The 13,770-nt window shown below is 37.3% G+C and overlaps 1 protein-coding gene across 1 annotated transcript; it reads left to right on the top strand.

Moving 5' to 3' along the window:
* The first annotated feature begins 5,324 nt into the window (after window positions 1-5,324).
* Window positions 5,325-7,921, top strand: LOC109060648 (T-box transcription factor TBX22-like). Its single transcript, XM_042769657.1, is given in 8 exon segments — window positions 5,325-5,387; window positions 5,693-5,820; window positions 6,417-6,518; window positions 6,648-6,822; window positions 6,925-6,951; window positions 6,954-7,010; window positions 7,521-7,651; window positions 7,767-7,921. Coding segments are annotated over 8 exon segments (816 nt in total). The 3' UTR covers window positions 7,900-7,921.
* Window positions 7,922-13,770: the final 5,849 nt, after the last annotated feature.

Below are 13,770 nucleotides of genomic sequence, written 5' to 3'. Positions count from 1 at the left end.
CATGGCATTACATATTATTTTATATAAATGTCCACTTTGGTGGGAAAACGTTCAATCAATCAATCATGAAAAAGAAGTGTTTGAAAGTGTAATACTATTTAAAGCAAATTTATCTCTATATTTACCCTCATATTAATCCTTTCTTTAATTTACTGCAGATTGCTTTACTGATTTAACTACTAAGTCAAGTCACCTTTATTTATATAGCGCTTTATACAAAACAAATTGTGTCAAAGCAACTGAACAACATTAATTAGGAAAACAGTGTCAATAATGCAAAATGACAGTTAAAAGTACTTCATCATTGAATTCAGTGATGTCATCATTCAGCTCAGTTCAGTTTAAATAGTATCTGTGCAATCATTTGCAATCAAGTCAACGATATTGCTGTAAATGAAGTGTCCCCAACTAAGCAAGCCAGAGGCAAGGAACCAAAACTCCATCGGTGACAGAATGGAGAAAAAACCTTGAAACCAGGCTCAGTCGGGGGGCCAGTTCTCTTCTGGCCAGACGAAACCAGCAGTTCAATTCCAGGCTGCAGCAAAGTCAGATTGTGCAGAAGAATCATCTGTTTCCTGTGGTCTTGTCGTGCCCCTGGTCTTGGTCGTCTGAGACAAGGTCATTACAGGGGATCTGTCTCTGGGGCTCTAGTTGTCCTGGTCTCCGCTGTCTTTCAGGGCTGTAGAGGTCCTTTCTAGGTGCTGATCCAACATCTGGTCTGGATACATGTACTGGATCTGGGTGACTGCAGTGACCCTCTGACTTGGATACAGACTGGATCTGGTGGCTACGGTGACCTCGGAATAAGAGAGAAACAGGCTAATATTAGCGTAGATGCCATTCTTCTAACGATGTAGCAAGTATGACTTCTGGAAGCACCTCTTTTAGGAGCTTAGATGGAATAGGATCTAACATACATGTTGTTGGTTTAGATGACTTAACAAGTTTATACAATTCTTCCTCTCCTATAGTAGAGAATGAGTGGAACTGTTCCTCGGGGGATCTATAGTGCACTGTCTGATGTGATACTATAGTTGACGGCTGCATGGATACAATTTTATCTCTAATAGTATCGATCTTAGAAGTAAAGTAGTTCAAAAAGTCATTACTGCTGTGATGTTGGGAAATGTCAACACTTGTTGATGCTTTATTTTTCGTTAATTTATCCACTGTATTGAATAAATACCTGGGGTTATGTTTGTTTTCTTCTAAAAGAGACAAAAAGTAATCAGATCTAGCAGTTTGTAATGCTTTTCTGTAGGATATATTACTTTCCTGCCAAGCAATACGAAATACCTCTTGTTTTGTTTTCCTCCAGTTGCACTCCATTTTCCAGGCTGCTCTCTTTAGGGTGCGAGTGTGCTCATTATACCATGGTGTCAGACTGTTTTCCTTAACCTTCCTTAAGCGCAAAGGAGCAACTGTATTTAAAATGCTAGAAAAGAGAGAGTCCATAGTTTCTGTTACATGTTGTTTTGAGGTTTTGGATATGCTAAGGAAACCATACACATCAGGAAGATTACTTACAAAGCAGTCTTTTGTGGTAGAAGTGATGGTTCTACCATACTTTTAAAAATATGTAGAATTTACAGTTTTAGCTATTTGAAGTTTGCAGAAAACTAAATAATGATCTGAGATATCATCGCTTGGCTGCATAATTTTAACACCACCATCATCAATTCCATGTGACAGTATTAAATCTAGAGTATGATTTCGACAATGACTGAGACGTGTTGTCTAACCCCAATAGAGTTCAGAATGTCTATAAGTGCTGATCCCAATGCATCTTTTTCATTATCAATATGGATATTAAAATCCATCCAAAATATTAGCGTAGATGCCATTCTTCTAACGATGTAGCAAGTACATCGGGTTTGATGGGAAGTGTTCCCGGTTCTGGTTTACCTAATTAATGCAGCCTAAAAATCCTTTAACGGATTTTGATATTAGAAGCGTATTAGTGTGTTATGTGTAAGCCAGGTTAAAGAGATGGGTCTTTAATCTAGATTTAAACTGCAAGAGTGTGTCTGCCTCCCGAACAATGTTATGTAGGTTGTTCCAGATTTTAGGCACTAATTAGGAAAAGGATCTGCCGCTCACAGTTGATTTTGATATTCTAGGTATTATCAAATTGCCTGAGTTTTGGAGAACGCAGCGGACGTGGAGGACTGTAATGTAACAAGAGCTCGTTCAAATACTGAGGTGCTAAAACCATTCAGGGCTTTATAAGTAATAAGCAAGATTTTAAAATCTATACGATGTTTGATAGGGAGCCAGTGCAGTGTTGACAGAACCAGTGTTGATATGGTCATACTTCCTGGTTCTAGTAAGAACTCTAGCTGCTGCATTTTGGACTAACTGGAGTTTGTTTATTAAGCGTGCAGAACAACCACCCAATAAAGCATTACAATAGTCTAACCTTGAGGTCATAAACGCATGGATTAACATTTCTGCATTTGACATTGAGAGCATAGGACGTAATTTAGATATATTTTTGAGATGGAAAAATTTAGTTTTACAAATACTAGAAACGTGGCTTTCTAAGGAAAGATTGCTATCAAATAGCACACATAGGTTCCTAACTGATGACAAAGAATTGACAGAGCAGCCATCAAGTCTTAGACAGCGTTCTAGGTTTTTACATGCAGAGTTTTTAGGTCCTATAATTAACACCTCTGTTTTTTTTTTTCAGAATATAGCAGTAAAAAATTAGTCGTCATCCATTTTTTTATATCGACTATGCATTCCGTTAATTTTTCAAATTGGTATGTTTTGCCAGGCCACGAAGAAATATAGAGCTGAGTATCATCAGCATAACAGTGAAAGCTAACACCGTGTTTCCTGATGATATTTCCCAAGGGTAACATGTAAAGTGTGAAGATTAACGGCCCTAGTACTTAGCCTTGAGGTACTCCATACTGCACTTATGATCGATATGATACCTCTTCATTCACTGCTAAGAATTGATGGCGGTCATATAAGTGTGATTTAAACCATGCTAATGCACTTCCATTAATGCCAACAAAGTTTAGTCTATGCAAAAGAATGTTGTGGTCAATAGTGTCGAACGCAGAACTAAGATCCAATAGCACTAATACAGAGATACAACCACAATCAGATGATAAGAGCAGGTCATTTTTTAGCTCTAAGGAGAGCAGTCTCAGTACTATGATGCGGTCTAAATCCTGACTGGAAATCCTCACAGATGCCATTTTTGTCTAAGAAGGAATATAATTGTGAGGATACTATCTTTTCTAGTATCTTGGACAGAAAAGGGAGATTCGAGATCGGTCTATAATTAACTAGTTCTTTGGGGTCAAGATGTGTTTTTTTTGATGAGAGGCTTAATAACAGCCAGTGTTGAAGGTTTTGGGGACATATCCTAATAACAATGAGGAATTAATAATAGTCAGAAGAGTTATCTAAGACTTCTGGAAGCACCTCTTTTAGGAGAGCTTAGATGGTTATCAGAATAGGGTCTAACATACAGTTTGTTGTTGGTTTTTCCTTCCGTAGATGATTTAAACAAGTTTATATACAATTCTTCCTCTCCTAAGTTTGCAAATTCTACTAAAACTAATAATGAACCTCAATTACATCTGAGATATCATCACTTGGCTGCATAATTTCAACAATGAGCATTTTTCAGGTCCTGAGTACTTGTTATTCTAACGCTAACCCCAATACGGAGTTCATAATGTCTATAATATGCTGATCCCAATGCATCTTTTTCATTATCAACATGGATATTAAAATCACAAACAATTAAAACTTTACTTGATCTGCAGCCAGCATTAATTGACTTCGAGCAATGTAAAATCAGGTATGGTGTAACCGGGGTAGACCTCTTTAATAAAGTCTGTATGGTGCTCATCTAGTTATATGGGCCTGTCTGGCTACCAGTAGCCGCTCTGCATTCAAATTCAAGGTACGGATGCTTGATGACTACAAATGAAGACACTGCCACGCCCGCAGCCCTCTTCACAGCACCATCATACCTAAGCTCATTAGTTCAATCTTATGCGCCCTCCAGAAGTTTACGCTCTGCAAGTGAACAGCGCCTTGTGGTGCCATCCCAAAGGCTATGTGTTCTGTACTAGACTAACTGAGACTTGTCATGGCACTTGTACACTGTTGTTGTTCTCTTGTTGATCTGATTGCTTCTATTGTTCTCATTTGTAAGTCTCTTTGGATAAAAGCGTCTGCTAAATGATTAAATGTAAATGTAGACAATGTTGAACTGAATTAAAAAAAAAATAATTACATGAGACATGACATAAGACTGAGATGACACACAATGTACCATGCATTATCCCTCATGAACAAATATAACATCTGATGTTTGCATACCTGCATACTGTTTTACCATTATGACATCCTTCATGAATAAACATGACGTCTGATGTTTGATTGGCTGCTGTGCATGAATATCCATGCCTTCAGTCTCACATAGTGCTGAATTCTCCCTCAAGCTCAGTGTGTGTCTGTAGCTGCAGGATGGAAAGGTTCAATACTGAGATTTTTTTTCTGTGAAGCTTTCCTTGACGTATGTGTGTGTTTTTTTTTTTTTTTTTTTTTTTGTCCAGTACTTAAAAATACATTCTTGCCATGTCACATGAATGTTGATGTAAGCACTGTCTGAACAAAATATTCATCACAATACTCTATTTTAAAGGCGGGTCAACCAAACTAACTATGGACAAGACCCGGTATTGGTCAAAGACTGGACGTATTGTAATCCTTGGTGTCTCCTCACACACACAGCGCACGGTTTGTCTTTCAACACACACACACCTCCTCATCAGGTTATACGGCTACCATACCGCTCGCACAACTGAATGCTTGACACCCACACAGCACCACACAACCAAAGCTCACTAGTTCACTCTTAAGCGCCCTCACTGTACACGGTGCACACACAAAGGCTTTTGCTCTGTGTAACTCTCTCTCTCTCTCTCACACACACACACACAGACACTACACACACACACTCTCTCTCTCTCTCTCATGGGTGCATACTACTACCACAACACACACTGTTGAATAAACACACACGCGACTTTACACACACACACCACACACACACACTGTGTTTCTCCTCTCTCTCTCTCTCCACACACACACAGCCACACACACACACACACACACACCACACACCACACACACACACACACTCAGTCTCTCTCTCTCTCTCCAGAAAGCTTTACAACAAAAACACCCACCCACACACATGTGGCTTCCTCTGAGATCCGATTGGTTCCAGAAAGCTTGAGAACAAGAGCATCTCCTTTCCCCTCTGCGAACCAGGAGTTCGACTTAAGAGGATGAGAAAGGTGAACACATCCCGCTCAGAGGAGGGCGAGCAGCACACAGAAGAAGAGGAGGATGTGAGCTGTTTCCAAGCTATGAGGAAGACTCTCGTCTCTTCATCTGATCTCCTCTCAGAATGCTCTCCGCGGACGCTTCGGGGAAAAGTTGCAAAAAGATGAAGGTGGAAACTATGAAGAATGAGAAGTTGCAGTGCGTCTCGGAACATGACAGAGATGCACCGACAGCAACTTTCATCGACACACAGGGTTAGTGTAGCATCTGAGAGGGAGATATAAAATAGCAATGTTCGACAACTGTTTGTAGTACTTGTGTTTCATTACCATTTATGTAATCTATTTGATTTTGATGACTTGATCAGTGAAACGACAAGAAGAACGAGTCAAGCAGATCTGGAGCTGCGAGGGAAGTTCGGCTGGATCTTCAAGGATCTGAGCTGTGGAAGACCTTTCATGAGATCGGCACAGAGATGATCATCACCAGAGCTGGGAGGTGGATGATAAAAGCCCGAAAAATCAATCACAGTTTAACCTTGCAGCAAATCACTATATTACTACAGCTACTATATTACAACAACTCAACTTGTGACCAATCATAAGAAAAAAATAAGAAAAAAACAATTGTTTTCATCCTGGGAATGTTATATTTTCCAACAAACTGGATCTGATGAATGTGTGTTGAAACAAGCGTCAGAGTGTGAATGGCTAAGTTGTGATAATATTAGCCTACATTTGTGTTGACCTCCGGTGTATTAATATTTAAGGCTGGATTACACTAAAATGAGGCATTTATTTTCTGTGTTGTCTTTAGGATGAAGGTATGTTAGAATGTGATTTAGTGTACAATATCCAGTTTTTCTCTTAAACCACTCTCTTTGACTACTGCAAAAAATCAGCTTTTAGATCTTCAAAGTCACATCACGTATCCCAGTCTTTTTTTTTCCAGACTCATAATCTTTTGACAACTAGCATCGGCTTGCCAGCCTTTATTTTATGTTTTAACTATTCAGTATGTTTACCTGTAACTAGCCAAACTGCAGTAATGATGTTATAATGTCAGTGTTGACTGTGTATCAATCATCTCCTCAGGAGAATGTTCCCCTCGGTCCGAGTCAAGGTGCGCAATCTGGATCCTGACCAGCAATACTCCATTGCTATGGACATCATGCCTGTGGACTCAAAGAGATACAGGTAGACTCACATAAACGCATAGTGAATTACATTATTAATTATTAAGTGAGAGATGAGGTAAATCCTGAGTTATGAATGCACATACAGTTGCTTCAAATGATGGATTATTGTTCTGATCATCTGTGTCAGGTATGTGTACCACAGCTCTCAGTGGATGGTGGCTGGAAACACGGATCATTCCTGTGTTCCTCCTCATCTGTGTGTCCACCCGGACTCGCCGTCTTCAGGACAGACCTGGATGAGACAGATCATCAGCTTTGATCATCTCAAACTCACCAACAATGAGATGGATGACCGAGGCCATGTGAGTTCCCTTCTTTCACATGACTACCTCCACACTAAAACAATTAACAATAACAGTTATATATATATATATATAAACTTAATATGTCCAATGTGAATTCAGATCATCCTGAAGTCCAGGCACAAGTACAGTACAGGCCAACAATACACTTCATACACCACGAGTCCCCTCCAGACTATGGTGTCTCTGCCAGGTGACATCTCAACACTTCTCCTGGTTTATCTGGGGTTCATAGGAAATGGTTTTTACTTTCTGCATTTACTTTGGAAAATTTGACATAGAATGAGGTCCATGGTTTATTTCTGGGTTTCATTTCACCACAGTCACGTGTTTTTATTTAAAACCTGAAATAAACAGATTAGGAAATGGTTTTTACTTTCTGCATTTACTTTGGAAAATTTGACATAGAATGAGGTCCAAAAGTCTGACATTTGAGTTTGCTTGTGTTTTTATTTAAAACCTGAAATAAACAGATGTTTCAGAATTTTTTCAAATGTATAGCGTGTCACTGAAACAATACATTATGCAGAATGCTGCTTACTCTCCACACCATGTTTACAGCAGTTAAGTGTAAGTCTACATTAGAGTGCTGAAGAGTACAAATAATTATTGGTAGCTTACATAATAAAATGATGCATTCATTGTTAAAAAAAAAAAAATAGAATGTAATTTTGTTTTTGCTATTATCCACATGGCAGTATAAAAAATATATATATCCTTCCTTCTTTCCAAAGTGTTTGAGTGACAGTGTATTTTCTGGTGTTTTTAAGATAACAAAACTGAAGATCGACAGGAATCCTTTTGCCAAGGGCTTCAGGGAACGAAATGGGTAATGAAAGTTATTGTCTGTATAACTGCCAAACTATAAAACGTTTTATAAGCAGAATAATCTGAAATAAACACATAATAGATGAGGATTTTTATGACTCTTGCATGCATTTTAGAGGCGTGCTGCATGGGATGCTGGAGTCGTACTCGTGGCACAGTCCCTTTGACCTCGACTTCAAATCTCTTGCTATGGCGCTACAAGGCAAAAAACCTTGTTTAAATAAATATTTAAATCTGTTATTATTTTAGCTCAAATGTTTCTGTTTTCCATCTTTTAACAGACATAAAAAAGATTATGAATCATCACCAAAAATATTAAAAATAAACTCATCAAATTAACCTCTCTATCCAGCAGCACATACCATCAGTTATAAAAACAACAATCTTGATTCTGTTGTATTTATTATTAGTGAGATTAATAATGATTCCAGTGCCATTTTTTTTTAAACAGTTAACACATGCAACTTTGAAACTATGATGTTTTATTTTGTTCATTGACATCTAGTGCCACAGTCAACTTGTTTTCAAAGGAATAGACAATTAAAAAAAGACTCAATCTTAAAATGAACACACATTCTGTAATCATTTAACTATTTCTTACTTCACAAAATGACACAAAATGAGTTTCTGAATATGCTTTGCTAAAAAAAAAAAAAAGGAAAAAATAACCTCCATAAAATACTTTTTTTAAATACCACTTTTTTCTTTTTTAGCATTTTTTTTTTTTTTTGCATTTTTAAAAACTAGTGAGAACTAGCCAGTGCTTAAACAGAGGGTTTCATGACCCCTTATAGTTTCATGCCTTAACAGTCAGGGTTAGAGGTGGATTGAAGATTAGATTTGTCAAATAGTATATTTTGCTCTATGTGAGTGTACTGTGTGTATGCAGATGAAGTTGGATGTACTACATATACAACTTTATATATGTTGCTTGTTTATAATAAAGCTGACAGTTTGCAACAATATAAACAATCAAGCAGCTGAGATTTAGTATATAGTATATATTGCTTCATGTTAGTATACTGCACATATGTGGGTGTGTATTTGATGACGTGTATCACAGACACTGGTAAATGATGCATATAAAGGGTATAATGTTGATCATATAGTCCCTAAGCAGTTTGACTGAGGAGTTCAAAGTCATGGCATGATACTTTTACATAGCACATGACATAAGCCAAAGGCGACTGTGACCAGAAATGAATAACGTAATTTGATGATGGATAATGGAGAAGAAAATAGAAAAAAAACTTGGGGGAAGGGGCAAGCTCCGAAATATAATGTTTGTAATAAAGTCAGTATGTTAATACATTGATTGAACTGTAAGTTTAAGTACATCCAGAATTGAACAGTACAATGCAGGCAAATGTAGTGTTGTACTGTTTGTTATATTAAAACCGCTGAGGATAAAAGGTAAATGATTTTCTCCTGAGAACCCAGGAGTCTCTTTAACCAGTTTAGCCAGAGCTTGTCAGCTTCCTGTGTGTGACGTTTATCTATTTGATTGATCTGATCCGTGTCGCTCTCGCTGGAAGACCTCGTCCTCAGGATCAGGTGATTTAGAGCCGCTGCTCTTGGAAGCTCCTCTGTGAGGTCAGCGGCGTCAGGTGTCTGCAGATGCTGCTGTCCGTCTGAGAGCTGATGTTCAGGATGTGTTCTGCATGTCTCGACTGCCCCGTGCCCCTGTGCAGGTAATTGATTTCAGGGCACATGCCCCCTGCCACCTCATCCGTTGAGTGTTTAGAGTCCACGGCCCGGCCTGTGGTGCACTGTCAACACTAATTCAATTAGAGACGCAGGAGTGTGACTAACTGCAACCTGCCAAGCATCTTTCCATATATGTGTTTTTACTCCTCTCTCTCTCTCTCTCTCTCTCTCTCACACACACACACACACACAGGCTGATGTAGCTGTTGTATGTCCTTAGACGCACATATGCAATGCTGAACATCTTGTCATCTTATCTTTTTTTTTTTTTTTTTTTTTTGCATTGTGACATTATTTTACACAAATAAGCACCATGTACTTACTATTAAAATAACAATTAATGATGCATAATTACATGCAAGTAACCAAACCCTGATCCTAACCTTATCATATAGTAAGTACATGTAGTTAATCAATGTTACTCAGTACTGATCCTGAACAAATCCAGTGCTCCAGAGAGCTATGTGAAGAACAACAGGCAAAGCAGTCAGCCTGATTTAAACCTCTTTTTCACTTGGAGTGAAATTTGACCTGGACATTTATTAACAATAATTCATCCAGTTGTCTTTTACAACATTTGCCATGAAATGCTATCATGGCCTTGTCTTTAATATTGGTGAATTCTTTAATATCAGTAAACATGGAGTTTAGACAGGAGCATCATCAGAGCCCAGTTGTTCAAAGAGTTAAACCTGGATCAGAATGATCTGGATTTGGAAATCTCATATCTTTTGATATCCTGCATCATTTAATCCATCTCACTTTCGTGCTGTTTTTTTTTTTCAGTTTTTTTTTCTTTTCTAAGCAACATTGGATTGGACACTTTTTCAGATTACAAAATCCAGATTACTAGTTCTCTAAATCAGGGCTATTACTGTTAACAAAACTAAAACAATAATAATAATAATAATAATAATAATAATAATAATAATAATAATAAATAAGTCATTACTTAAAATGAAATAAATGTTAAGTGACATTAAAAATAAATAAATAAATAAATGTATTATTATTATTATTATTAATGATTATGATGATGACGAAAACAACAAAATGATTAAAACTAAAATCACAATTAAAACTGAAACTATAAAAAAAATCTTATTAACAAAAAACATTGGAAATTAGCTAAAATAACACTGCTCTAAATGGTACTACAGTGATAAAAAAAAGGTGTTTGGAAGGTTGCTGTACAGAAAGGCTTAACAAAGGCTTATCTACTTTATCATTGTAATGGTTAAAAAAGTGCAAAATATAAATAGATATTTACACTACATGATATAACATGTTATAAAAGTTTGAATACAGTTCCACGATCCTGACACTACTGCCATATAACCAGACTGTAGTTATCCAGCAAAGTTTAACCATATTTAAAAATTAAAATTGCATACATAAACTCTCTTTTACACACTGAACCAACTTATTCTGAGATCAGTCCCAAACAATCAGACAGCACTACATTATTAAAGGTAACAATAGTTAGTTTGTTTTGTTTGAGAAGATGCATTCAAAGTGCCTTCGGTTGCATTTGAGAAGGTTTCTCTGTCTCTGAGCACGTAGGACATGAGAGCAGGACAAGAGCTCAGCTCTTCAGCACAGGGATGTGTTCGGAATAGCACTGTTGACTCCAGACGCTTTGAAAGCGGGAAAGTGATAGGGCCAGCTGCAAAACATGATAAAAACAAATTAGAAGCATTAGCACATACGTGAGGAAACACTGGCTTAGGCAGATGACAGTTTGTGTGTGTGGAAAGACTTTTAATGTGCTGATTGGACACACATGCTCCAGCAGATCAAGCAGAACCAATGCTCTCTGCTTCCTGCTCGTCTGACAGCCGTCAGCCTGAAGAAAACTGAATGCTCCAGCAAGGGGGAGCAGGAACATGAGGATTCAAACCATCTGCCAACAGGACAGCTGTATCATCAGACAGTACACTCACCTCTGCTTTCAGAATCACAGTTTATCCATGCTGCCTCAAGCGTTAAATATGCACTATTTGCAGAGCTTTAACAGCCAAGATGTGGACAATGTTGTTTCTAAAGAATGGGGGAAAATTGTATGTTGTCACAATTACAAGCAGAGATTAAGTGAAGTAAATTCATTCTGGTCAACATGCCAGTGAAGTGGATGAAATGCTTAAACAGGCTGAAATAAATTAGCATTTCATCTGTTATGTGGACGCTTGCAGTCCAGCAGAGAAGAAGTGATCACTGCTCTGAACGATCAACCGAAGCCCAGGGCCAGGCCATTCAGGAACACTTTATTTTAAAGTGTCTTTGTTACTCATGTTACGTGTACTTACTATTAAAATAACAATTAATGATGCATAATTACATGCAAGTAACCATACGTCAAACCCTGATCCTAACCTAACCATATAGTAAGTACATGAAGATAAACAAAAATACCCAACACCAAAACACAAAAATAAACTAAAAAAATAACACCACAAAATAAAGAGTAACCGGCAGTTCAAAGGGTTTAATCTGGTTTTGTTGTCTAGGATCAGGTCATTTTTTGTGCCGGTTTAGCAAAGCAAACATTGGAGTGAATCACCCTGACACAGATACAGACTGATCCTGAACAAATCCAGTGCTCCAGAGAGCTATGTGAAGAACAACAGGCAAAGCAGTCAGCCTGGGCTCACATTTTAATTCTGACTGGCTCATCTCTGATGATTATGTCACTGTAATCAATATACAGTGATAAATGACACTTAAAATTAAAGATATTAAAGATAAATTACAGGTCTCTTATGAGATTTTGAAGGACTGTCTGAATGAATATCAAAGGGCTGTCAAATTAGCAAGAGCAAACTATTTTTCTGCCATTATTTCCAGAAACTGTCATAATTCTACAGTACTTTTTTTTTCAACTGTAAATGCTGTGCTCCGTCCTGTCACTTATTCATTCTGCTGAAATATGTGAAGTATTCTTAAATGTTTTTATTGGTAAGGTCGCTGGAATTAGATCTTAAATTTCATCTGCTAGCAATGATCTGATCATTCCTGCCGATCCTATTAATAATTTGATGTTTTTTGATAATTTGAAGTATTTTCAAAGTATTTTCAGCATCTTACAGATATAATTGTCCATATGAAGCCTAACAGGTCTCCAGGTGATGGCATTTCTTCTTTGTTTAAGAAGGTTTTTGAGACTATTGGTCCAAGTATTCTGTCTGTTTTGAATAGAAGTCTGTCATCTGGGGATTGTTTCAGCTAGTTTTAAGCATGCTGTTATTCAGTCCCTTCTAAAAAAAAAAAAAGAAAAAAAAAAGGTTTAGATCCTTTTAACGTGTTATTTTTACCCCATTTCGAAGCTGCCTTTTATATCGAAGGTATTGGAAAAAATTGTGTTGGAGCATTTAAATTATTTTTTTTTTTAAGAGGAATAATATCTTGGATAGATTCCAATCAGGTTTTAGAGCAGGCCACAGTACAGAGTCTGCTCTTTTGAGGGTTTCCAATGTTATCTTAAGAGGCGTTGACTCTGGGACTTGTGTTGTTCTACTTTTGTTAGATCTCACTGCAGCATTTGCTACAGTTGATCACGATATTGCACATCTCAAGAATCATGTTGGTGTTCAGGGCTTAGCCCTAAAATGGTTATCTTCTTATTTGAAGGATAGGACATTTTCAGTCAGTTTAGGTGATTACTCTTCTTCTACTGCTTCTCTTGTCTGTGGGGTTCCTCAGGGCTCTATTCTGGGACCAATTTTATTTTCTCTGTATAGGTTACCATTAAGTTTTATTTTTGAAAAAAATTGGGATTCATTATCACTTGTATGTGGATGATTTCACAAATTTATTTACCATTGAAACAGGACCATAAATGTGCTTTGCAGTCTCTGCATGAATGTCTGACAGAGGTTAAGTGATGGTTGGCAAATAATTTTCTTCAACTGAATGAAGATAAGACAGAGATGATTTTATTTGGTAATAAGTGTTATATTAATGATGTCTATGACTGCCTGGGGCAAGAAACTGTCATGTGTAAAAAAACCTTGGTGTCATCTTTGACTCTGAGCTCAAATTTGACTGACAAATGAATGCTGTTGTTAAAAATAGCTTTTTCCATCTAAGGTCAGTATCTAAGTTGAAGTCCATCCTCTCTTTTGAACTAATGGAGAAGGTTGTTCATGCTTTTGTGTCATCTCGTTTGGACTATTGTAATGTGTTGTATCTGGGTTTGAATCAGCTCTCTCTCTTTCGTTTGCAGTTTATTCAGAACTCAGCTGCCATTTTTTTTAATAAGTGCAAAGGGGAGAGAGCATATTACTCCTGCGTTAATCAAACTCCATTGATTACACTACAGAATTCATTACAAAGTGTTGTATGTTTTCAAGGCTGTGCATGGTCTATCACCTGACTATGTTATTGATTTAATTAGTGTCTGTCAATCCAGCAGAT

Source organism: Cyprinus carpio, chromosome A14 (assembly GCF_018340385.1).
Source record: "Cyprinus carpio isolate SPL01 chromosome A14, ASM1834038v1, whole genome shotgun sequence".
Classification (NCBI taxonomy): domain Eukaryota; kingdom Metazoa; phylum Chordata; class Actinopteri; order Cypriniformes; family Cyprinidae; genus Cyprinus; species Cyprinus carpio.
This window is presented reverse-complemented; position numbering and strand designations above follow the sequence as displayed.